The sequence below is a fragment of the Aquila chrysaetos genome, chromosome Z (genome assembly GCF_900496995.4).
Source record: "Aquila chrysaetos chrysaetos chromosome Z, bAquChr1.4, whole genome shotgun sequence".
NCBI classification, from domain to species: domain Eukaryota; kingdom Metazoa; phylum Chordata; class Aves; order Accipitriformes; family Accipitridae; genus Aquila; species Aquila chrysaetos.
The window spans coordinates 84,218,207-84,243,183 of record NC_044030.1 but is presented as its reverse complement, the minus strand read 5'-3'; the positions used below and the strand labels follow the sequence as shown (position 1 = coordinate 84,243,183).

The 24,977-nt window shown below is 39.4% G+C and overlaps 1 protein-coding gene across 6 annotated transcripts in view; it reads left to right on the top strand.

Moving 5' to 3' along the window:
• The window catches only part of SMAD2 (SMAD family member 2), a 53,130-nt gene that overhangs the window by 16,566 nt on the left and 11,587 nt on the right, over positions 1 to 24,977 (top strand). For 3 of the 6 annotated variants that reach the window (XM_030004743.2, XM_041120843.1, XM_041120844.1), the window contains 3 exons: positions 20,909 to 20,998; positions 22,152 to 22,345; positions 22,828 to 22,962. In XM_030004743.2, coding sequence (XP_029860603.1) covers positions 20,909 to 20,998; positions 22,152 to 22,345; positions 22,828 to 22,962 — 419 coding nt within the window. Of the gene's footprint in view, positions 1 to 5,349; positions 5,605 to 20,908; positions 20,999 to 22,151; positions 22,346 to 22,827; positions 22,963 to 24,977 lie in introns of those variants that run through there. The other 3 variants (XM_030004748.2, XM_030004749.2, XM_041120845.1) reach the window with 3 other exon arrangements.

The window sequence follows — 24,977 nt, the reverse complement described above, 5'->3', positions numbered from 1 at the left end:
CAGTTTCCCTGTTCTACTGCTGACATGGTCTGCACCATGCAATGCTGAAATGAGGCATATGAGATCACTCAGTGTATAGGTGCACCTTTTTTTTTTTTTCCCTTCCAGTATATGCGAGAGGAGAAAGAAGAGATAGGTGCCTCCCATCAGTCTCAGCAGCTCTAGCTTTCATTCATTTTAGCTTTGCGTAGTGAATATAGCTTTCATGTGTGCCCTGACAAAGGCTGTTCGTAGTTGGGAGGAAGGGGGCAGCTAAGAGATGCATCTCTAACAGTATACCTCTATTTTCTCTTTCGAGATTTTTGTATATTCATCTCAGTACTGTAGAAGGGTTTGATACAGCATCAGACAATTTCCTGATTGATAACTTATTTTCTTCTTGAACAGATAATTTTTATGTTGACATTAATAGTAGTGGTTATATTGTTATTCGTAAACTTGCTTTTGATACTATGTGTGAAACAGTACGTAACGCTTGAATCTTAGCTTTAATGGGAAATCCTGAGTTTCTGTAGAGGAAGTAAATTTTATCACTGCTTTATGTTAGAGGAAACAATAGCGCACAACCAAAGCCGTGTTGAATGTTGATGAAAAGTGATCTGGCAGATTACTGGCTGAAGTAAGGTTTTAAGACCAACTTCCTGAAGTCCTAATTCAGAGATTCTTTGCTGGGGTGCTAGTACCATGCAAGTGCTTTAAAGTCTTAGGAGAAATGCAGCAGTTGCTTCCAGTGCAGAGAGAAGGCTCATGCCCCTGTCAACCCTTGCTTTCCAGTCTGCTGTGCCATTGGAGTTTTAGAAGGTATTATCTGAAAAATGTTTTTTCTTGCTTAACGGTTCAATAATTATGTGGAAAATGTAGTCTTACATGTGCCCTCTGTCCTTCTTGCTTAACATGAAGATAGCATCCCTGTGCTATGTTTCCTGGTTTTCAGAAGCTTATTTTTGCTTTGTTTTCTGCAGCCTCCTGATTCTGACTTAAGTGAGAGAGATAGCGAGAGGGGCTCAAATCCTGACATTGTTTTTTGAAGAAAGTAGCTGATTTGTGGAATTTACAGTCAACAGTAAGACTTCTGAAGCACCTAGCTTTTGTTTCACATATGAGATGAATTCTGAATTTTTGTACCATCCAGAGGCAAAGAAATGCTGCAATGGATTCCATGGGTTTGGGAATATGGAAGATTGTGAGGGAGTGTTGGGAATGCAAAGCAGACAGCTGCAAGTGAAGTGGTCGGCTGGCATTGAAATTAGGAGCCACTTACTGACCAACTTCACTAACACTGGTGTTTCTTTGAGCTTGTTAGGATGAAATGGTAATATTTTGAAGCCATACCTGTTGCATATCTTTCACTTGAGTCAATGGTGAAAGTTGGTTAACTTTTTAAACTGCTGTCGTGGAACCAATCCCACCCTGATTCTCCTGGGGAAATAGCATGGTGGTGGTATTTAAGCATTGCGTTCAGAATACCTTTTTAATATTTTTTCCTTAAAGTAAAAATGTAGTAGTATATATTGACTGCTTCTGAAGGCTGTAATGTTTCGTGGGTTTTTTTGTGAAGCAAAAATCTACATATCCACGAGTTTCTTTTCTATGTGACTTCTGAGCCTGAAAGGCTGCTCTTGATGTTAAAGTGACTAATGCTATTGACACTTGACTTCTTTACTTATATTGCTTACAGTGTCCAGGAAATAAATCCAGTACATCTTAATTTTGTTGTATTTCTGATGTATCCTACAAGAGTTCAGATATTTAAAACTGCAGAATCTGGTGAAAGTTCATCAAACATGTGAAGGCAGGACCATTTGACATAGTCGAAATTCTCTAAAGCAACTATGAATTTCTCTATTATGCTAGTGTTATTCCTTTGCTTGCTTGTCCTGCAGCCCTTTCTTCATTCCCTGCAGTGAGTTAGCACTATGGATAAGACAAGCAGCCTAGGCATAGCTTACGGCACATGTTAAAATTTCTTTTTCAAGGCTGGCTCTTTTTATTAGTTAACATGAGCCTCCATACATGGAACTTATTAGTGCTGATCAAAGTGTCTACAAAGGAGTTACCAGCAGAAGTAAACTGGGCAGGGAAGAGACCTGTTTAAAGATGGGACAGCTGGCTTGGAACTGCTGTTTGAAAGCAAACAAGTCTTTCAAAATTATGACATTTTGATGCCTTTTTCTTCACATAACTGAGTAAAAAGTAATTTCTAATTTAGGTGTAAAGGACACCTTTACATGCTAACTGGTAGCACAGGTTATATTCAAGAAAAAAATATAAACTGTGTTTTTCTTGAATATAACCTGTGCTACCAGTTAGCATGTTTTTTGAATTCCTTGGGAATATTTCTCAGGAAAGTGATCACATAGCTGCATGCAGTAACCTAGTTTTAAGGATGCTTTTGATCACTAGTAGAGCAGAGTTGTCAAGCTAATGTGGCTTCTAGAATAGATTGTTTTCAAGCTTTAAGATCTTTCCCCAAAATAGGTTACTTCAGAGGATAGCAATACAGAAATTCCTTTGTTCCTCCTCAGGTTAAAGCCATAGGAGATGGGTGATTGCAACAATTACGCTGGGGGGTGGGGAAGGTTCCTCTGGAAACTGTTTTAGGAGAGTTCCCAACATCTGCTGCTAAGCTATGAGCAGGACAGCTAAGAGGACAACAGCAGGCAGTTGGATTGGCACACTAGATCCTAAAATAATATTGCTATCCAGACAGAGGTGAAGTCTGTTTTTGCAGAAACAGAACTTGGCACTGTCTGTTTGTAGCAGAGCTGGGATAATTCACTATTCAAGATGGGGATGGACACTGATTCTTAATCATAGCTCACAAGTTGAGAACTGCTATGTATAAAGAACGTCCTCAGACCATATACCGTATTTCAGTCTGGATGCATTCACTTAGATGTAAATTGGTTCTGTAAGTGTTTGAAGACTATAGCTGAACATCATAAGCTTTCTAAAATAGGTATAGATATTTAAGACAGTACATCAGAATACACTAAAGTACCATTTTTATTGCTGAGATTACAGGAAGAGCATGCTTGTAAATTGTTTGTTGATAAGCTGACTCCTTTTTCTCATGACAGGATTACTAAGGATGAAGCAGAGCCCCCCTCTGCTTTTTTCTGGTTGGAATTTCAATAAAAATAATGCTTTAGAACAAAGCCAAAGAGATCTTTCCTGGAAATATGGCAAGAGATGGCTGAGATTTTGGGGAGTGTTGGCTGTGATTAGCTTCAAAATCCCCTGATCCTCCTTGTGATAGCTGGTGCTGTGAAGACTTTGGATGCGTTCACTGGAAAGGTGTAGCAGGAGGATCAAATTGCCCTTGTTCTTCTCCGTCCCATAATTATGGTGGGACTTGAATGTTGTCTCTACATTCTCTGTAAAAGACTAAAGGAAGTTCTTGGTGCTTTCTAAGTGTGTCGACAAGGCTCTGGCCTCCGCAGGGCACTAAGGACAGAATGACGGTGTGCTTTGCAGTGGCTTCCTGTTGTGTGTGACATCTCTTCACGTCAGAGTTGGCCCCATGCGTACGTACTCCTCCAGCAGCTTGCTGTGTAGCTTCCTGACTTCCTCTAAGTAAACAGTGTTGTGCAGCCTGAATTTCAAGCCTAGAAAACAGACAGGCAGCTGCTTGCCAGGTGAATAGAGTCCACCTGCATAGCCTGAACATAAAATGTGGAAAGATCATCCTGCAGGAAAAACAATCTGTTGTTGCAAAAGTGGCAAGTGCAAAGCAGTTGAGTTTAGAGGTGTTTTTCTGATGGTTTGCAGTCTTCTAATCTGTGTTGAGAGGTTTTTTTCAATAATTTTATGATGGCAGCTTTCAACTGGTCCATGTTCTGTGGTGCTGTATTGTGCAGTCTGGATTAGTGTGTAGAGAGAGAACAAAAGTGCTCTGAGAGATTGCACTAATTTCCTTGGAGCCCTTCTCAGAGCTGGGGTGGCAGAAGCTGGCACCTGGTTTTCCAAGACCATCTCCTCTCCAAAGATAAATGGGTCCAGTTCTTAGTTTCTAAATGTTCAGGGTGGTGTGATTATACATAAAAGGATGCTGGCCCTAATTACATATGTATAAAATGACATGTTCACACTCTAGGTTGCAGAACACCTTTAGATGCTGCATGGACATGTGATGGGAAATAAAAATTCATGTGAAGTTTGACTTCATGTCTCTATGAAGCTTATCTTCTAAACTTCAGGTTAGCAATCAGTAAGGCAGTGTTGGTGGTACTACCTGCATCTGTTTGAAAACTACTCTTATGCATTTCCTTTAACTACAAAACTAAACTTAAAAATAAGATAACTGGTGGTCACTCACAAATTTCTCGATTTCTTTTAAGCTGGTGAAAGAAAAATAAGTCTGTTCAGACAAACTAACCATATGGAAATATCAGCTTGTCTGGCATTAGTATTCCTGAATTATATATATATTTTTTTAAATGCTTACTCAGGGAAGGAGCTGGATAACTGTACAACTTCTGTTGTGCTTGTCTTCAGAAACTGACTTTAAATAAATGCCTTTTTGAAGCTTGGCTCTGAAAACAGTGCTTGGAGCATTTCTTACTCAAAATGCTTTGTGAACTGGTCAACACTGTCTTGAGGTCTTGTTTATTGAGAGGAGCCATCATGGATGGGGGTGTGACAGAGTGCACTGAATGGTCAAAGCGGAGTAAGCCAAGAAGTTAAATATTGTCATTCCCTCTTTCCTTAACCCTTTCTATATAACTTCCACATTATAGCCCAAAGTTAAATTTTGTTTGCTTTCTCCGATTCATAGCATCGGTGTATTTGATCTGTAGGGTAGGATGCAGGATTAATATGAGCATAAGGTAATGCTTTTTTTTTTTTCTGATAGCATATTTTTTCCTCTACCAACACTTCGTACTTGAATGGACACTTGGCAGCAAGACCTTATTCCTGATACCTGTACACAGAAGAAAATACGTGCATCAGTAAGGCACAGCCCAGACACTGCGTATTACAGCAGTTGGGGCCTTGCTTTAGTGTAGGTAGGTCATTCTTTAGAAGGTGAATTTGAAATCTTAAGTTTTCTAGCCTTCTAACACAGTGTTGATTGAAATTAAGAGTAGTGATTGTGTTCAAGTGTAATTGAGGTTTTATTAAAAATACTAAAACATAACTGTTAACTTGGTTTGTTGCATGGCTGTGGCTGATGTTGAGGACTGAATTGCTGTAACTAAGGTTAAGCTTTAGTGTAGACATAGTTCAGGTTACAGCATCTTACAATATTGATGTCATCCTGAAAAAGGAAGTCTTAGAGTATTAAACAAAGATACTTAGGGCTGCCCGTTTTAAGCTCGTGCAATTCAGGAAGCCACGTGACTTACCCACATAATTTGTTACAGAGTTGGTATGCCAGGCAGAAAGTATTGGTATGTCATTTGAGGTAGGTCAACATGTAAAAATATAAATATGCAAGATACTTAGCCAATAGCAAAATGCTGCATAATTCAAAGGAGCTTGCCTCTCGAGTCAGGAGGAAAAACTGTTGAATTTTGGGGACTGTATTGCATACAAACTGGAGCACTGGATAAAGGCTTGGGGGATGTGGATTCTGACATTGGCTCTGCTGCTTTTTCCCAGGTAACCTTATAAGTTTTAATTTGCTGTCATTTTTCAGTCTATAAATGGAGATTAATTTTTGTAAGGTGTGTGATAATGCCACTTCTTCACCTCACTGGTATAAGCTGTATTATTTGGTTAGGGAGTGTAAGTTTAAGGCATTGTTCCCATTGGAGTATCAGTGATGTGGAAAGCAAATTTGGGGGTGATGAGTTGTTGGAATTTTTGGAAGTTCTTTATCTTCAAGTTACTGTTGCTTCTCATTAGGATTGCCTTAACGGTAAGAAGCAGGAAGAGTCAGAATCAAAAATAAGTGTTAAAACTTGCTTGATTTTTATCTGCCATTAGTTGTTTGTTAGGTTAACAACTAATACTGGAGCTGTTGAATTTTAAGCAAATGAAAAATAGCTACTTGTGATTGCTGTAGTGACTTACCTGCTCAGTGGATCCCAGTACAAAGCTCTAACTAGGAAGAATAATATCTGTATCTGACACTTCATGCTACCATTAAGAAGACATGTTGGTCACTCAAGAAGAATATGTTGACTGTGCTTTGTCAATATTGAGCCCTAAATTATCTCATAAATAGTACTTATTTTTCCTCCAATAAAGGAATCCGGGCTTTAGTCAGCTCAAGTCAATGCTAAATTATTCTCTGGCTTACTGTGGTGATTAGTGTCTTTATATCAGGCGAGCTATTCAGTGTGGCAAAGATTCTTCTCCTCATTATATTCTTCTTTTGTAGAAGTCAGCCAATTTAGTTTTCTTGGTACTGTAACAAAACACCTGAGTGCTATTTTTACTAGTGTGAATGTTTTATGACAACCAGAGCAATTTTACAGGAAAGACTTCCCAATTGCATAGCTCAGGCTGTTAGTCTAGGAAGAATTTATAGGATAAACAACAGTTCTTTTACTGCTGCAGCTTTGAACACAAATAGCCAGTTAACGGGCTCCCTACTGATTTAATCCTGCTTGTAATCTACACCTGCTAATTTAATAAAAGTAATTTCCCATGTCTTGTTTACTATTTGTTTCTGTTCACATACTCTGGCTTGGTTGCAGTGCTGATTGGTGGAAAACTTCTAAAATTTACTGTATACAATGCTGTAGTCTCATCATGAACAGCTTTCGTTGGCTTCTGTCATGCTGCATTGTTTAAAGCAGACCGGCAGGATACAAGAGAACAATCGAGAGCTGGAATAAGTTCACATCTCGCTGCATATGCTTCAAAATTGGCAGAAGAACAATGAGATTGGGGAAATCCCCTTGGACAACTGCTGCACAGTAATCTGACTTCAGCATTTGTTCAGAAAAGATCCCCCAAATTGTGGCTTTTTTTTTTCTGAAACATACAAGCAAGTTTCAATAGGTTAAGAATGGAAAGCTTTCATTTGGAGCATTTGCCTGTAAAGGTCAGGTCAGGTAAACTGACCATTTCCTTGGATGTTTTGGTTATCTTTTCTTAGGTACTGGATAGAGAGAAGCCTGATGCAAAAGCAGCAAACTGAGTTTTGCTTAATTGCAGAATTTCAAAGTTACTGTTAATTGGTGAGTTACATCCCAGAACTGGTCTTCACTTCCTCTTAGTTTTGTGGGAGGCTTCAAGTCAAGTTCCTCTGTTGATATTTGTAATAATTTTAACTCATGCTGTAGTTTTGAAATTTTGAACACGAAGAAAGACTGATATCAACCGATGTGGAATCTTGCAGCTTTGTGGCAGGGAAAGTTGTTTGAAACGGTGTTTGAGACTCGGGTGTTTGGTTGAAAAAGTCTTTTCTCTTTAGTAGGTAACTCAAATGTTAGTGTCATGGACTCCCAACTACATTTTCCAAGACTGCCTTCTGACCGTTGCTGTGTTTGTGTAAGCCTACAGCAGCGCAGCCTCCAATTACCAAAGCTTATTGATAGTTCTTTACTGTCTTTCTGTAATAAATCTCCCCTTCTGTTATAGCAGGGGGAATTTGAATATAAACTTAACGTCTATATCAGGGAAAGAATTCAAGTGTCTCCATTGCAATGAATTCCACAAAGCTTGTATGAACATACCTTTTTAGTTCCTTTGTATTTAATTTTGAGCGTCTGATGTTCTGCATATTTCCCGTGTACCTGTCTTGCAGACTGATGCCTTGTCTAAGCACAGTTAGTAACCAAAAATCAATGTTTTGCTGTCCCCTGTATGCCTCAATTAGATGCATATAGTAGGAGGACAGAAGGCCTACTAAAGTGATTGTGCCTGTTGCAAGCTGCATTGGTGGTAGCCATTTTAAAAATGCTGTAATAGTGTGTTGAACGATAGGAAGACGTTTTTACTGGAGCCCAGTGTCAGTGTGTTTGTTAATCATGTGGGAACCCTTCAGTGTTTTGGCCTATAACCACAGACATTCCAAGAAGGATTTAAGCAGCTCTCCTTGCAGTGAGAAGCCACGTAACCGTTTACTTGAATGCTAATGTTCCTCAAGCCTTTGAAACTCTCATCTTTATGGCTGCAATAGGACAGAGAGCGAGCAGGGCAACTGCCACGTCAGCAGAGGGCAGATGGTGGTAGATCAGGGTTGACTCCTGTTAGGTGGAGTGAGGAAAGGAAACTGTTGAATGTCCTGGGAAAGTGCTTTAACTGTTAAGCAATTACATGTGAGGCAAGAGCGCTTGTGGGCATCATCTTCAGATGCGTGTTCTGGGTGTGGATCGTGAGCAAGATGCCGAAGACTTCAGGACTTGTCTGTGATCTTAACACGTCATTTCTGTCTAGCTCTAGGCAGTGATGCTCAGATTTTTATTCTTGTTCTAAGGGTGTCCCCTGCATACTCAGAATGTTCTGTCAGTAGTATCTAATATGGGGTCCTGTATTCTGTTCTGGGCCTGAGGAAAGCAGAGGCCTGTAGTTAGGCACCTTGACTATTAAGTTGCTTTCTTGATTTTGCCTTTGCGAAGCACATAAGGCAATATAATCTCTCAGCAAACACACCAAGTTAATTTTAAAAATAAAATACTGCTTTCTTGTATCCGAACAATGAAACTCTTCAAGCCTTTTTATGGCTTCCTTGCTAGTTGTGAATTTTCTTTAACATTTCTCATAAAATATGGACTTAATTTTTGTATTTACTTATTTAGCAAAATAATACAACAGTCACAGCACAAGTACCATTCAGTTCTCTTCACCAGTACGTTGCTTGGGGAAGCTTCCTCTATGGCTCAAACCTTAACTTCATTTGAAACATGTTATAGGAAACTGTCGTGGTTTAGCCCCAGCCAGTAACTAAGCACCCCGCAGCCACTCACTCACTGCCCCCCACCCAGGACAGAATCACTGCATGCCTTAGTTATATAATACTTGATGTTTCTTTGAATTTTCATATCCCTCATCTTTAGAGATAGTCTCTTGTTTGGGATATGGATCAAGTTCAGTGTATTCTCTGTTTCACCAATTTTCTGCTAGGTATACGTGGCTTGGGCTGCAACAGGGGTCATTCTGGCTTTAGTGGCTTCCCTGCATTGAGGACTTTACATTATATATCCTGTGTTCATTCGTCTTCCTGGGTTTCTCGAGATGGGTGTGTAATTCATAGGGGAAAGCTGTCCAGAGACAGCTTCAGTTTGAAATGAGATATTAAAAGATCCTGTAACTGTTGTTCTAAGAGTAATCTTTTTGCCAAGTTCACATATTTTTCAAGGAACGTGGACAAGATAAATGTCTTGCAAAGCTAATCCCTCCCCCTCACTACCCCAAATACCCACTAGTTTGAGAAGGTTAATCAAAATGTCACATCTTTTTTCAGCTGTCCATCAGTTGCAAAACAGCCCACTCATGCAGTAGCATCAGCCGCTCACCCACTTGGAAGATGACGGAGTACTTGAGAAAAATTATTTGACTTAGCCCTTGGTAGCTGTACCTCTTAGCTTGTGGGAAAAGCTTTTACTGTACCTACTATGACTAATAGTGGTTAGAGAACTTGAGATAAAGGTCATTTTTTAATGTCTGTCTGGTGCTAGTCCTGAAATGTGTATGCTGAGCTCTGTTTATGTCTTTTGAAAGTACGATTGCTATCAGCTGTTAACAAACCAATTTGTTGTGGATAGATCAGCCAGTATTGTGATGGACATGTCTTCCTATAAAGGTACTTTGTCCTTTGATAGTTCTGATTCTGTTTAGGCCTGTTAAGGATGATGCAGAGCGTTAATCTGTGAAATTGCATTTGGTGTCATCTTAACCCACTGCATGATATTGCTTACTAATACAAAACAGAAAAAAAGAAAAAGTAACCATGTGTGGTGTGAAGTGAAATTGAGATGAATCTGTTGGGTTCTTCATTCCTTATGTAACTTGTAAGTAAAAGAAAGGTATTTAACAGCTTGACATTGTTGCTGGTCTGGAAGACTGTGCTGGTCATCTGTCTATTTAGTTGGAGCATTTTAGTGGTAATTTAAATATTAGGAAGGAATTACTTGATCAACTATTTTCATAGGCATGGTATAATGAGAGTGGAGGACAGATGGTGATTTCTCAGCTAGACTGAGTTGCTGAACATACTTGCTTCATAGCTGCCTGCTACATGATGTGGTGCAACATCTCACTAGCTACACGGAGCTCTGATTCTTTTCCTAAATGGACATTTTTGGAGCATGTGTTCCTGGTTATGCTTCCTTTACTCCGATAATTGTGTTTTGATCCTTTATTTCTTCCAGGAGGTGGTGGTCTTGTGTTCTCTGGAAAGCTTTTGTCAGAAAGTCTGAAGATGTTTTCCGGTGTGGTATTCTCAGATGAAATACAGATAACTTCTCTTCAATATTAATTTGCTCAGATGTGTAACGAACATGGTACTTTCAGCTATGGGAGTTTCAAACTTGGAAACTTCTATCCCAGTTGCAGTGCTGTATTTATATTTCTAAAGATACTGTGAGAAACTGCAAAACAACACAGCAATCAGAAAACCTTTATTGGATAGAATAGTGTAACAAATGAAAGCGGTGTAGGAATTCCAAGTTATTTCAAGAATGCCATCTTAAAGTACAAACATCCACATCCTCAGAGCTTGTGGGTCCACATGATCATCTTTTTTTCTTCATTGTTGTTGGTTTGGGTTTTTTTTTGTCAATCTTCCCCCCCGCGCCCCGCTCCCACCTGGTTAGTCTCTGGGGAGCTGCCATTGTGAATGCTATTGTACGCTTGTCATCCTCACTAGATGCAGGGCATCTAAAAGTCACTGGTTTTGATGGCTTTTTTTGAACATATGATTGGGGGGGAGTAAATCTGTGTTGCGGTTCATCTTATCTCCATTAAGACTGCTTCAGAGTTTGTGAGATACAAATTGCAGCTGCTGAAAGCTGTGATGTTATGTTGAGAGCAGGGAACTGTAGGGCAAGTTTCCCAGTAAAGCTGTTAGCTCATGATTTCCATAGGCTGCTTTTGCATGCTCCCTGTGTTCAGTCTCTGAGCGTAAGACTTGTGGCCAGCTCCCTGCTGACTCTTGAGTGAGGCTGAGCTGTATTGCATGCCTTTTATTTCTCAGTCCTGAACGCCATCTCTGCACTGCTTGACCTTGCCGTTTAGAAGCTTACAAGTTTGCAGGCTGCTCTCCACCTAACTTTGAACAGAGAGTAAAGACTCCTTGATAGAATCTGCATCTGAACAGACCATATGGACAACAAGAAAAGCAATAAATATTTTACTTCTGCTTGGTTTCCATGGCATCCTGGAAAAATTGCTCTTGAACTTTGAGGTGCTATCCTTCCAGCATCTCCTAGCATCGAAAGAAAAATAAAGGTAACGCTGTTGTTGGCTGTACTATTTTGTCTGACAGCACGGGGCAGCATGTCAGGATTTGGGAGAAGGGGGGAGGATAAAGTGCTTTGAAGAGGCCCACCTTAAATCTGTATTTTTGCCTTTGTAGGCAGTTTGTTGCACATGTGACCAGGAAGAAGTGTGCCTTTAGAAAAGGCAACAGAAGCATATACTGTTTATCAAGATGACTTGTTGGCCTGGCACTCTGCAAAACTGGAAGAAACTAGCTGCTGGCCCTGAAATGAGCAATGGGCGGCTCGGATGTTAGGCTATAACAGAGTATCTTTTGTACCTCACGTTCCACTTTTGCGTCCCCTGTGGACATCCTTAAAGTTTAAGCTGAAGTAAATGGGAGTTGTTCAATGACTTTTTTCTTTTCCCACAGTGTTAGAGAGGTTAATTGTATCCTGTGCCTCCTGCTTTTCTGGCTATTTTGATGTGTTAATTTTTTAGCATACATCCATTTATAAGGAAGGTTACTTAAGTCATTTTCCTCAGTTCAGATGCTGCATTTTGTATTTGATGTAGTGATTTTGAATGTACTGTGTAAAATTCTATGTAAACTTTATTCGTAAAAGGGTTTTGATTCTGAGAAGTTGTGTAATGGTTGCTGGTTTATATTCCACTAAATATGCACATACATAAAGATTTCTTCCTTGGATGTAGTATGTCCTGAATGCGTATGTGGGGAGGAGGGAGGTAGGAAAAGAAGGTACAGTTACTGTTCTGGGCAAGTAATCTTTGTGTTGCATAGGCTCGAAGAAAAAGGTCTGCTTTTGGATTCTGGAGGATAGGGAAGACCAAGCTTTTTGTTACGTATATAAGACCAATTGCTTAAATAAAAGTAAATCTAAGGGGTTGGAGACGGTTGGGGAAGCACTTAAAATTGTGGGAGCTGAGTGCCCCAGCTGCCAGTTTTACTATTGTTTTGTTGAGATTGTGCTGAGAGAGAAACCTCTGCTTTCAGTTCTGTAGGAGCTTTATTTTCTGGAGTCCAGGGCTCTTTTAGACATTACTTAATATCCTTTTCCTAGACTTAACAGGCTCTGTTTCTCCTTTGAAGAATGGGAGAATCCATTAGCAAACTAACTGCCCACCTGTACTTATAACACGTAAATATCCATTTAATATCAATTTACTCTGGTTGCTAATACTACCCTTTAACAGAATTTTCCTAAGGGTCTGCTTTTCTACCCCAGTGTCTATCACAGAATGGTCTTCATGGAAGAATCTTGTCCAGCTCCACTTAAGGATGAGTGCCACTGCAGATCTGTGTAAATAATTTTTAAGAAGAATTCACACTTGTGCTTTGTATTCAGCATCGGTTAAGATACTAGCTCATCCCTCTAGCAGCTGCTTGGAAGAAAAATCATTATTTCATACTGAATTACTGAATCTTTACATTTTCTGTTGCAAGAAAATGAGATCAGGACCTCTGTGTTACTTGACATCATTCACAAGCAGGAATGAACTGCTGTAGCTTTGAGTCATGCCATTTGATGAATGTGTATGCCTGGTTATGTACATTTTAGTGAGTAGATGACATTTTGTCACTGTAATATGGGATGATGGAGATGCAGAACTGACCGATCTTTTTACTTGCAGGGATGCAAAATGATGTAAGATTCAAAGAGAATTAGGGTTGATATCTCATGAAACTTAACATTTGCATTGTTATTGCAGATCTCTAATGTTTTCTAAGTGAGCATAGTGCAAATAACCTTTTCCCTGCCAGCCCCAGCGTGGGGAAAAGAAACCATGAGCAACACGCATTTCAGTAGTTGAGACACTTAGAGGCTAGCCAAGCTACATTTTACAGTAAGCTTTTGTTCAGACAACTGGCTATACAGCTAGCTGAGGTGCTGTTTGCAAAGACAGGTAATATAATTAGCATTGCTACTGGCTGGTACATAGTCATTTTGGGCTGTAATAGGGAGAAACGCTAATTCCAAGTATATAGAAAGGACTGTCAAGTCAGAATATAAAAGCATCTACATGTATTTTCATTTGAAATCCAGAGTTAAGGAAACCATGATCAGGCAGATTTGGTAGGAACTGTCATCTGTGCTGAATACAATACTGTATGTAAGCCAATGGACTTTTTTAATTGCTAACTTCATTTCATCTATATTACACCTAAGCCTTTCAAATCAGTCTTTCCTATTACTGTTGTCTTCGAGACCCTCTCTGAGTTAGTTCCAAAGGTTTGGTATATCTCCCTCCCAGCTGTTCTTGATCCCCAGTTGCATCAGGAAGAAGATAACTGGTATGAGAGGAAGGATTCTGTTCTTTCATCCATCAATTAATTGATCCTTTCCTCAAAGTTACTATCAGTGGAGTGTGATGGACAGTGTCTTCACAGGAATGCAACTTCAATCTAGCTATACCAGTGATGAACGAGAGCCTAAGCGAATATAGCAGTGTTCCTGCCTTGGTTTCCTGCGCAGTATGTTGCTATGTGAAGTCTTGGCTCTAAGATCTTACATAGCAAGATTTTACCAAAAAAAAAAAAAAAAAAAAAAAAGCTAGTATGCAAGGTACAGATCTTCAATCTGCAGACTTTAACCTGTTTTCTCAGACAAATTTTACAGAAGCAGTCATGAGCAATGTTAAAGCAATGGCATTTGCCTGTTTGTTATGAGAAAACGGGATTCCATAAATCTAGTGGCCATTTCTTACTTCTCTAACTACATTTTGGATAGCTTGGTGTAGCTCTTGAAGCAAATTCTGCACCTCTTTTCTGCCCCCTTGACAAAATATCAGTGAAGGTAGTGAGTCCTAGAAATGTTAGGCTGGTATAAAGATGTTTGTGTGTCTGTGCTAAGTTACTTCTCTAGCTCAAGTGAAGACCTCATCATCTTTTCTATTGTTTTTGCATTTTTCTTCTTTAGTCTTTGAGTGAAGACATGAGTAAAAACAAATGTCAGGCTCACATCTGTAGGGAAGACTTTGCATGAGAATTCTAGAATTTGAAAACTAACTTTCATTCTCCTCTCCCACTTCAAAATGGGTAAATGGGGTGCTATCACAGTTTACTGAAATTATTTTTCATTTCAGTGACAGCTCCAGGACTACAAATGCCTCAGAAAACATAGAGACAGACAAATTAGATTCAGTGGAAGAAAGGCTTGTGATTATAAGATGCAGGAGAAAGACAAACGGAGAAGGTTGCCTTGAACATGGACTTACAAACTTATTAGTGGCTGTAGATTCTGAAGGATATGAAAGATTCAGGAAAAATGTTAGGGGTTCAGTGTAATACTTTGCAAATAAGCAAGTTAAATGTCCAAGACCATTCCATAATGAATCCTGTATAATATGGGCTTTGACTAGTATGATGCTATTTGCATTTCAGGTTTTATTTGTTGTCTTTCTAGTGCTACCACTTCAGGTAAAGAGGAGGCTGTCAGCTGAACTCTGTGCCTTTTAGTTCCTTTAGAGCTGTTCCACTTTGCAAGACTTTGAAGAAGAAAGTGGAATTGCAGTTATATATGAATTGTGACAATATTTAACAACTTCTGTATAGTTTCTGGTACTTCATACGTAAATATCTTTGAAGTGGTTCTGCCTGCTTTCATCTGATGTACTTGTTGCAAGCACTTCATTTAGTACAAAAAGTACCTAGAGCATGCAGCATTGCCAATACCGTAAATAGCGTTATGGTAGGATAGTTGCTTTGTTCATTCTGTCTCAGTAAAAACTGGTAATAAATTCATAGTGGCAACAACCTGTAATTTACAGATACCAGCCTAAGCATGTGTGTGTGACAGTTTTGGTGCACATAGGGTACTGTTTAAAACTGCTGTCTTTGGGTTCTTTCAACTATAGCCTCAAATAAAACAGCATCTCTATAAAACTGAGTATTGACGAGACCTACCACCTTTATCCCTGGTTATATCTTCTATTTTGCAAATGCACTTGGGGAAAGTACTTGGGGAATGTCTTGGAGTGTGTGCAGCGCAGTGCCCTGCATAGGCACCAGCTTGTTTCATGCTGTGGTCGTGACTGTTTGGACACTACTTGCACATACTTGCTTGGATCTGCAAATCAGTACATCGGGCTTTTAACTGTGCTGAGAAACTGAACTTAATTAAGCAGCCTAGGTTGAGTACCAACCTGAGGTGGCTTTATTAGTTGGCATCTGGACATCAGTGAGGGGATTGTGGATTGTTCTGTGTAGCTGCATCTCCCACTACCTAAGTTTCTAATTCAGAATTACTGCCACTGCAAGCCAGGATGCAAATGGCTTTCTGTATTCACTAAGATGAGGTTGTACTGTCACAGGCTAATATTAATATGCTGGTTGGCAACGGTCATCTTATCCTGTTCAGCCTTATGCTGTTCCTTTTTTCACCTAGATGGGTCAGTGTCCTTTACCACCTAATCATATTGCAAATATGAGAATCTATTTTTGGGCAGTGTGTTCTAGTTGAGATGATGTCCATCTGTATTTTTGGACTCTTGAATGTGACTATAGCGTGTTACCTTAGACTGTTTCATCCCATGTAGTTCATATCTGGTTATTACAGATTTTGATATGGACTTTGATTCTTCCAATAGGGATATAATACATTAAAGCAAGCAATCATATTGCTTACTTATGAGTGTGGCACAAACCATGTTTGTCCATGTCCATTCTTCATGGGCAGATCAGTAATTCATCTGTATTTGAACTGGGACTTGATAGACCAATTTTGTGTTAGACTTACAGATACTATTATTCCACTAAGGTAGTTTGCACTGTTGATGCTGATGGGGAACATCATCTGTGATATGTAGACTAGGCAATACAAATACTTTTGGTCATCTTTGATACTTAGGTTTTTCCTGTGTCCACATTTTTCTTGTGTGTGTCAGTATTTTCTGTGTTACTAAAGAAAGGCAGTTTTGGCACTTTGTCTCAAAATTGTGAAGCATTGCTACAGCTTTTTGCTGTTTAGGTGATTTCTTGCCCAGAGTAGGGTTTTTTTGGAACTCAGATTTTCCTGTTAAAGGAAATGATGAAATGGAAGAAGTGAAGGCATACTGTGTGCTGTTGGATGCTGATAGCCACATTAAAGATTATTCTTGCCAGAATTGTACAATATCATCTGAGATGCTGCTCCTTATAAGCAGATGAAAAGTCAGGTTGAAACGCCAACTCTTGCAACCCTTTCCACTTAGGGAAAGGCTCTGACGGAAGTAGCTTCGATTCCACCCAGTAATAATTTGTCTGACCCCTTATTCACCACATCAATCCTCTGGTCAGTCCCAAGACAGGAATTGTGGGACTGAGTTGTCCCAGGTTTAGTGTGTAGCAGCTTAACCAGATGTCTGCTAAACTTTGACTTTTCAGATCTCGTAGTAGTAACAAGAGTAGTTGTTATTCCTTGCAAGTATCCTTTGAGCATTTCTCCTTTCTCTGGGAAATAGTTTTCTTTTGTTAGAACTTCAAAACACCTGGGAAACTGAGCCAATTTGATGCTTTATATCCCTGAAGTCCTTTATAATAAATTCACTTATTTTGTGGGGTCTGCAAAAGCGGCAATCTAGTATTCAAGCAAGCTTGCTCTGGGAGTGCTAGAGGCCACAGAACATGGTGATTTGCTAATCTAAGCTAGTGTTGAAAAGATAAAAATATTAGCTTTTGTATAGTTGACCTCGTTTCTGTCAACAGACAAATTGTTTTGAGAACAGCAGTGAAACTGCTCCTTGGAATGAAAGTGTCTGCTCTGTTGAGAGGAAGTATATTAGCTTTAAGCTTGTATTTTGGAGTATATTTAAGTGCTGTCTACACAGGAAAGATTTAAGTACAGCTTGGATGCAGGAGCCAAATTATATTTTGGAAACAATGATGGCTTACCAGTGCTGCAGTGTACAGTGATTTCAAAACCAAAAACCCCTGTTTGGTAAAACATGAAGCCCAAACTGTGCTTCTAGACTTCAGTTTGAGGGCGGTCTGCTTACTAAAGGTGAAATGGTGATATGTCTTGGCTGCCTCTCTCCTAATAAATTAAACGTGCCTGGGAATGTTCCCAGGCACTGTGGCCAACTGGCTCAGGACTGCCTTGTCCGTACTCTTAAACTCTTAGCTACCAGGGCAGGGTGGCTGCATCTGAACTGCCCAGTGCGAGTGGTCCTGATGGCATGCGGCTCACAAACCTGGGAATTGTGTGGGAGAACAGTAATTGGCACAGCCCAGTGCTGGGGAATGTCCTAGCTGCTTTCTAGCGTACATGACAATGTTCCAGGGCCTGGGAATGTTTCCAGACAAGACTTAACTTATGAGTACAGATGTTAGTCCTTGATTCTTCTAAATTCTTTATGAACTAAGGCGTAGAAGGACTCTTCACATCACGAGCATGTGAGAAAGGTAGGTTTAGGGGAGAATGCCTCCTATTTATTTTGGGGCAGTAATTCTGTACTACTAAAAAGTGTGTACCGCCTGTCTCCCTTTTAGATGGTTTTAATGGTTGTTTAAACACCTTTCAGAATGCAGTCACCTTCTTTCTAGCTATCACCTTTCTGGGATGAGCAGGCGTGTCTGCCCTCCATCAGGCTATTGCTTGTGTATGAATGAACACACTGTGGCCTTTCTTGGAAGTGCTGTGTATGAAGTATGCTTTTTATGGTTGTGAGGAAATTCATTCTGATATGGCGTGTGTGTGTGTGAATATTAAGAGCCCTAGTTTACTGTCTGGGTGACTTGGGGGGAAGGGCAGTCTTGCATCTTTTAGGCAGTGGATCTTTTATGAGAGCAGGAGAGTGGTGACACCACTTTATTTCCTCAGGTATTTCTTTCAGTGAACAGTGAAAGCTGTGTTGAGCTGACTTTATTGATCATACAGGATGATTTCCTGCAGGCTCTTCAGTGTTTGATTCTGGATTATTGGAGTTGGAGTATAGTCCTCGTGTACATGAGCCAGTAAAACATTGATATTAATCCCAGCTCTAAGCAGACATAGATCCTGGAAGACAGCGTATCATGTAAGCTGCTGAATATTGGAGCAGTTTTGCTCTAACGGATCCCTTTTTCTGTACCTCCTGGCCTGCCCTCCCTCTATGGTGTCCTGTGTTTCATTGCAAGCTATGGCTCTGTCACAGTCACTTCAGAGTGCTCTGTGTCTTTCTGTAGGTTATGGAATATGCTGTCAGCTTTGATAGTTCGAATATTTATAGAGAGAAGAGGTTAGCAATATAAAATACTGTTCCTATTCATCATGCTTTGTAAAGGGCTGTGAAATTTTACTTTTGTATGTTCTGTCTTTAAAAGTCTTGTGAAACAAATGCTTACACCAGTGATGCACCCCACAATTTTGGGAACATGTAATCTGTATGACAGCGTCAGCTTTGGAGCACTGCTTTGTATAAAGGATCCATTGCTCAAAGGTAGTAAGCCATCAGAGCTGACTGTGTCAATTAATATGCAGCAGGCTTTGTGTCTGCTGATTGTTCTTCTAATTTAATGTGCGTGATGATCTGTCTTACCAGCAGTAGTGGTGTATATTTAAGGACACAGTACAGTGCAGGGATGCTCCCTGGTGTCCCACAAGCAGCCTGTGTGTCTTCAGGGCAACTATTTCAATCCTTACACAGCTTCTGGAAGCCCACTGTCCTGGAGGTGTGTCAGGAATATGAAAAAGAGAGGTTGCAGGCTCTGCTGATGCAGTGATGGTCAGCATCCCTCTTTGGCCCACTCTTTCTGGAGAGCTGTGATGCTGCCTGTGTCTGAGATGGATGTAACTTGTTCAGGACAATTGGCTCTTTTTGAAGAGCTGGGTGTATGTCAGAGAATGGGCCTTCGCGTGTGGCTGTCTGCTGCTCTCTACTAGACAAAAAGTTATCTAGTACAAGATTCTACTTGTGTCCATAATCAGTAAAATGCCGAAGGCCGTATTTTTTTTAACATTTTTATTTGTGATAAATGTAGGCAGCTGCCCAAAGTTACAGTCTTGCTCCTCCTTTGTAGTGCTTGTATAGTTCCACAGTGAACAGAAGAACTGATCTGGCTGAAGAGTAACTCTCAAAACATAAATTTTCAGCCACATATGTTTTGTGGTCAGATAACCAGTTTATTGATTTGGGTTGCCACTCAATTGCATGGACATTTCAGCCTCCCTGGGATGACATTAGAAATGAGGTGTGTGGGACAGGCAAGAAAGGGACAAGAACGATTCATTCCCTTCATCGGTAGCCCACACTTATGTTTTATTAAAGTCACCGTGGAATTGAGGTAGCTGTCAGCCCTCAGAGTGGTTTTAAGTACAGTGCTGTGCTCTCTGCTCTTTAGTTTCATAACAGTGATAAATTTTCCCTGTGTAGGGAGAAGAAATAAAAATACCTACCTCACTTCCTTTTCCTTAAGCACTCAATCCAAACTTGTGACTGTATCAGCTAAGCTTGGTAGTTTAAATTTAAATTGCAATACCTATATTTAAAACCAGGAGTTTGGTGAACTTGGATTCTTTTTCTTCTGTTGTAACTTTTCAGAGGCTATTAATTTTAAAGGTAATGTAGCAGCCAGTCAAACTTCAGGCTTTGTAATTAGGAAGTGGAGATGTAAGTTGCTTGTGAACCAAATTCTTTTCATTTCTGAGGTGCAAAGTCTAGTTGTGTGTTACTTATATAAAACAAACTGTCAGTTTTCAGCGGTCACGGAGCAAGTCTATGGTAGAGCTGAGATTGATTTATGCTTCTGAAAGTCTGCTGCCAGTTTACAAGCCCATGCTGTTTTCTTGCTTTGCTTAAATCTGCCACTGCTTTTAGTTTGTGCCTATGACTGAAGGCTCCTTTTTCTTTACTGTTGCGATCTTGTCATTGAACTAGTTTGGTAAAGAATTAGTTGTCTCTCCTTTCTTCCTGCTTGATTTAGCAATTAAAGTTTTGTTATTCTATAGTTAAGTCTTAAAATACTATACTGTAAAGCTGTGTTAAACATTCTGTGTTTTGTATATAGTGGAAAAGAATACTTAGTTGTTTAATCAAGGAAAGTACAGAAAACAGTGAGAAGTATCAGCTACAATGTGCTTTTCTTCAGAATCTGAAATTTCCTGTTTTGGGAAAAGCAGCAAATTCGTATGTGCATAGAGAATGAGATTAATGCTTAAGTTGATGGTACCTGAAAGTTAGATTGTGATGTTAAGTTTCAGATACACATGGCCTTTGTTTGAAGTCTTAGGCAAGCTTATGTTTAAAAACAAACAAAAACAAAAAACCCAACCCAGAAACTACCCTTTAAAATTGAATTTTGTTAAGAGCTAGGCTGAGGAAGTTTTGCCTGTTTTAAGGAACATTACAACTGTATTGACTACTTAAAACCAGAGAACTTGTTCACCTTTTAAAAACATTATCATTTACCGTGAATCACGTGTTCCATTTTGATAGCCTCCTTCATATAGAAAATATAGCATGAGATGTCAGTTTAAATGCAAGTCTAGCAATGCTCTATCTTCTATGTGAAAGGAAGTATTCTGTACATTTTTCCATGTTTGACATCATGGTGTTTTGAATAACCATGTTCCATATTCATATCAATTTTTTGTTTTTGTTTTCAATTTATGCACAGCACTTGCTCTGAAATTTGGGGACTGAGTACACCAAACACGATAGATCAGTGGGATACAACAGGCCTTTACAGCTTCTCTGAACAAACCAGGTGAATATTCTGCCCTCTCTCGCATCATAGAAATCTTGTGGGAGGGATTGGCTTTGGAGGGTCTGTAATGGGATGCTTTAGCTGTAAAATAGATTAAGATGCTTCCTAGGCCTCTCATGGTACAGCATTTTAAAATACTTGCTTGCCAGTGTAGAAATCCAAGTGTTCTCAGCTGATGTTTTGACCAATGAAACTCTAATTCTGGAATATTCCTTTTTCACGCCAGTGCTATTGAAAGAATGGGAAGACTTGTTAAATGCAAGCCCTACTGTGATTTGGTATTTATATTAACAAAGTTGGGAAACTTAATTCTTTAGACCTAATCTTACAAAGTGTTTAAACTGCTTTGTATGCCACAAGCTTTCAGTTAAATCTTGCTAATTGGCTCAGATACGAGCTACAAAAAAAATTGTTTGTAAATTCTTCAGTAGTTAATGGTGGGCAAATTCTAAACAGGGTCTTTATTTTTTCATGTCACATTACTTGATTTGTGTATTGAGGTTTGTCTCCCATCCCATAACAATCATAAACATCTGCATTTGTGTAAGCATATGCAGTCTGTCTTAAAACTAGCAAAACGTTTTCAGCTGGTAGCAAGGCAGATGAAGTCAAGAAGATAAACTGTACAGCCCTTACAAGATGTGCATTCATGCTTTTTGCATTACAGTTATACTGCCATGTGGATCACTTGGGCAGCTGACTGCTTATAGGCTTATTTGCAGTCCTGTGGGAATTCTTATGCTTAAAGCCATAAAGCATCCATGCCACAGCAAAGCCTTGAGGTTTAGCAGTGGAAGGGACTATTAAGTGTGTGATTTTATTTTTTTTTTTTAACAACTGTCTTCTGCATTTAAAAAAAAGTATATGAAGCAGTCATCCTAAATACTTGGTTGGAGGTAAAGTGGCTTTTAATGAACTCTATATTCACTGGCAATAATTTGAGCAGCTCAAAAATAAGTTAAGGCACTGCTTGATACCATCATTTTTATCACATTTGAAGCCTTTTAACAAGAGTATAAATGTCACTAACGGTGTCAGTCCACTGAATTCTGAGAATAAATAAACTACCCATCCGATGTGTGTACACTGTTGCTTGAGTGATTAAGAGACAGCATGCAGTCTGTAAATACTTCTCAACATCTTTCCCATATAGATCTCTCGATGGCCGTCTACAGGTATCTCATCGTAAAGGATTACCACATGTTATTTACTGTCGTTTGTGGCGTTGGCCAGACCTCCACAGTCACCATGAACTTAAAGCAATTGAAAACTGTGAATATGCTTTTAATCTTAAAAAGGATGAAGTATGTGTAAACCCTTACCACTACCAGAGAGTGGAGACACCAGGTAGGAAGACTGCTTCTGACTTTCTATAGCAACATCTGTATGTACTTGTTCAGTATAATGTTTTAAATGAAAAATAGAGAAAGATGATGCTTTCTCTTGCCAGAAGTACAAGACTCTTAAGAGACATAGCTTTTCAGAATACCATCCCCTGGAAGTTCTTAGTAGTAAAGGTACTGAAAAATCTTTACGAATGTACTTCAGTACTGCTAGCAGTTTCCAGCTGGCTAAGTATGGTCCGGAATGAAAAGGAAAATAGGCATGACTTACCTTTGCTAATGTGGATTAGTCTTCTCGAGGCACCTTGGGAATCTGATTCTTCTGTTAACTAGCAGTACAATTGCAGTATTAGCAGTACTGAGAGTCAGAAAACTTCAAAACATATTAAGAAATTGTTAGATGGTTTAGATTTTTTTTTTTCCTTTTAGCTCACAGAAGTGTGTATTTTGAGGGTATTACTAATGCTTTGAATTTTGCTTTTCTAGTCTTGCCTCCCGTACTAGTGCCGCGGCACACTGAGATTCTAACGGAGCTTCCACCTCTCGATGACTATACCCATTCCATTCCTGAAAACACTAACTTTCCAGCTGGAATTGAACCACAGAGCAATTACATACCAGGTATTTTCTTAACTCCTACCGCAAACAGTATACTTAACATTGTGCCGCTGGAACAGAGATGGTAACTTCATCCTCCTAAGTGATCAAATTAATTGAAAGATGCACCATTAAACTAAATCTAGTTGATTTTATGTATTAATTCCAGTGGAAATACCTGAACACTGTTGTTTGTAGAACATGAGCCTGTGTGAAACCGCATTGCTGTGGTTTTGCAATAGCTTACTTGGTTTCAATAGCTTATTTAAGATTCAGAATGCTAATGAGTACAAAGTAGACTTTCACTTTATGCTTTAAGCCTGTTTTACCTATAGGGATTGCCAAATGCTGTGTATAGGAGATTGAGTAGTAAACCGCTGCTCAATCTTGCCATGTGTAGTATATGGAGAAATCTTTAAGTTGCAAACCAGTGACTTAAAAAGTGTTTTGATCTGTAGTTCGCAATCGATCAAGGTCTGCTTTGTGTATTTGTTACTATTGTGTGTGTACAGTTTTGTTGTCTTAGTATGAAAGAACAACCTAACAATATTGAACTCTTAAAGAATTTCTCCTCCCCCTCTTTGCCTCTTCCCCACCCCAAAACAAATACCAAGACTAATCTGCTACAGTGCACCCGAAAGCCTGTACCCTTATTGAAACACAAAATCAGTGACCTTTGTTTCCTGCCCCAACTTCCTGTTTCCTATCTCTTCAGGAAGTTGCTTGGAGTGTAAAACCAAGCAAAACTGAAGTTTTCTCATAAATGTTTAGCAGCTATGTTAGGAACAAGCTGTAAATCCAGATCTGGACTCTCTTGAAGAATAAGATGACTGCCTTGAAAGTCAAATATGCGCAATGTACAAATTGTATCCTCATGTCTTAAACAGGATGTTGCTTGTGTTTTCTTTAAATGTATCCAAGAATTGAAATGGCACCAAAAAATTTTAAATTACTTTGATCTCATCTGCTTAATTTGTGCCACATTTGTTTTCTCCTATGGACAGCAGATCTTTAAAGAGCAATTTAAAGTGCTAGAAGTTGGTATTGCTTTCTTAATTTATGTATACTTTTTTGACTTATCTGAGGGCTTTTGATAGCATTTGTAAACAACTTACTGGAAAGCCACCATTTGAAAATCTAGTGCTATGGAAATGAGCTAAAGCAACTCTAGGTAGTTTTTTGCAGGAAGTCTGTTCAAGGTGACTGTGGGTATTCACATGATATTCAAATGTATATGCTGCTAACCATACCTTGCCTTCTTCTCTTTGTCACTGACACTCTCCTGTTGAAGTCATATCATGGCATCTTACTTTATTTGGCCTTGCTAACTTAATCTTGAATACTTAGCTAGGTTCTGGTAAGTCTTGTGTGTCTTGACAGCCTACATCAGAGAACCGTTTCCTTTAGTGGTAGGCCAGAGTAACAGCTGTGGTAGTTTTGCACCACGATACTGTGTCAGTACTTGGTCTACAGAGAGGTTGTTTTCACTTACAGCTGGGAAGATGGCATTCGTGAAGGTGCAGGATGGCCTTTGGGGCTGTATGTTCCCTTTCAAGTTGTGGATGCGCTGAGCTGCATTGTCCAAACTTCTGGCAGCATTCAAGCTCTGCTAAGAATTTTTAATGCTGCTCTTGAGCTTTTATTTCCAGCTGTGGTGGTGTTCAACCTCTGACCCTAAACCAGTATTAATAGTACTCAGTGGAGGAAATCTTCTCTGTTCAGACAGGGACTAGATACGGAAAATAATCTGTGCCAAAGAGCCTAGATTAGCAACTGGAAATAGGAGGCGTGGGTTGGATTGGAAATGGTTATTGACCTTTTACCATGGCTGTGGGCTTAACTACCATGAATGATTTGGAGATGGGTGGAGTCCGCTTCATCACAATGAATTCTGTAAAAATGTTCAAAACAAGTATGATTTTTATCATTATACTTCTTGCTAGTAAAGATTTCCCTTAATTGTCCTTTTAAATTCTCATTTTAATTTTGTCACATTGATACTTAGCACACTAGTTCTACAGAATGAACCAAATATACAA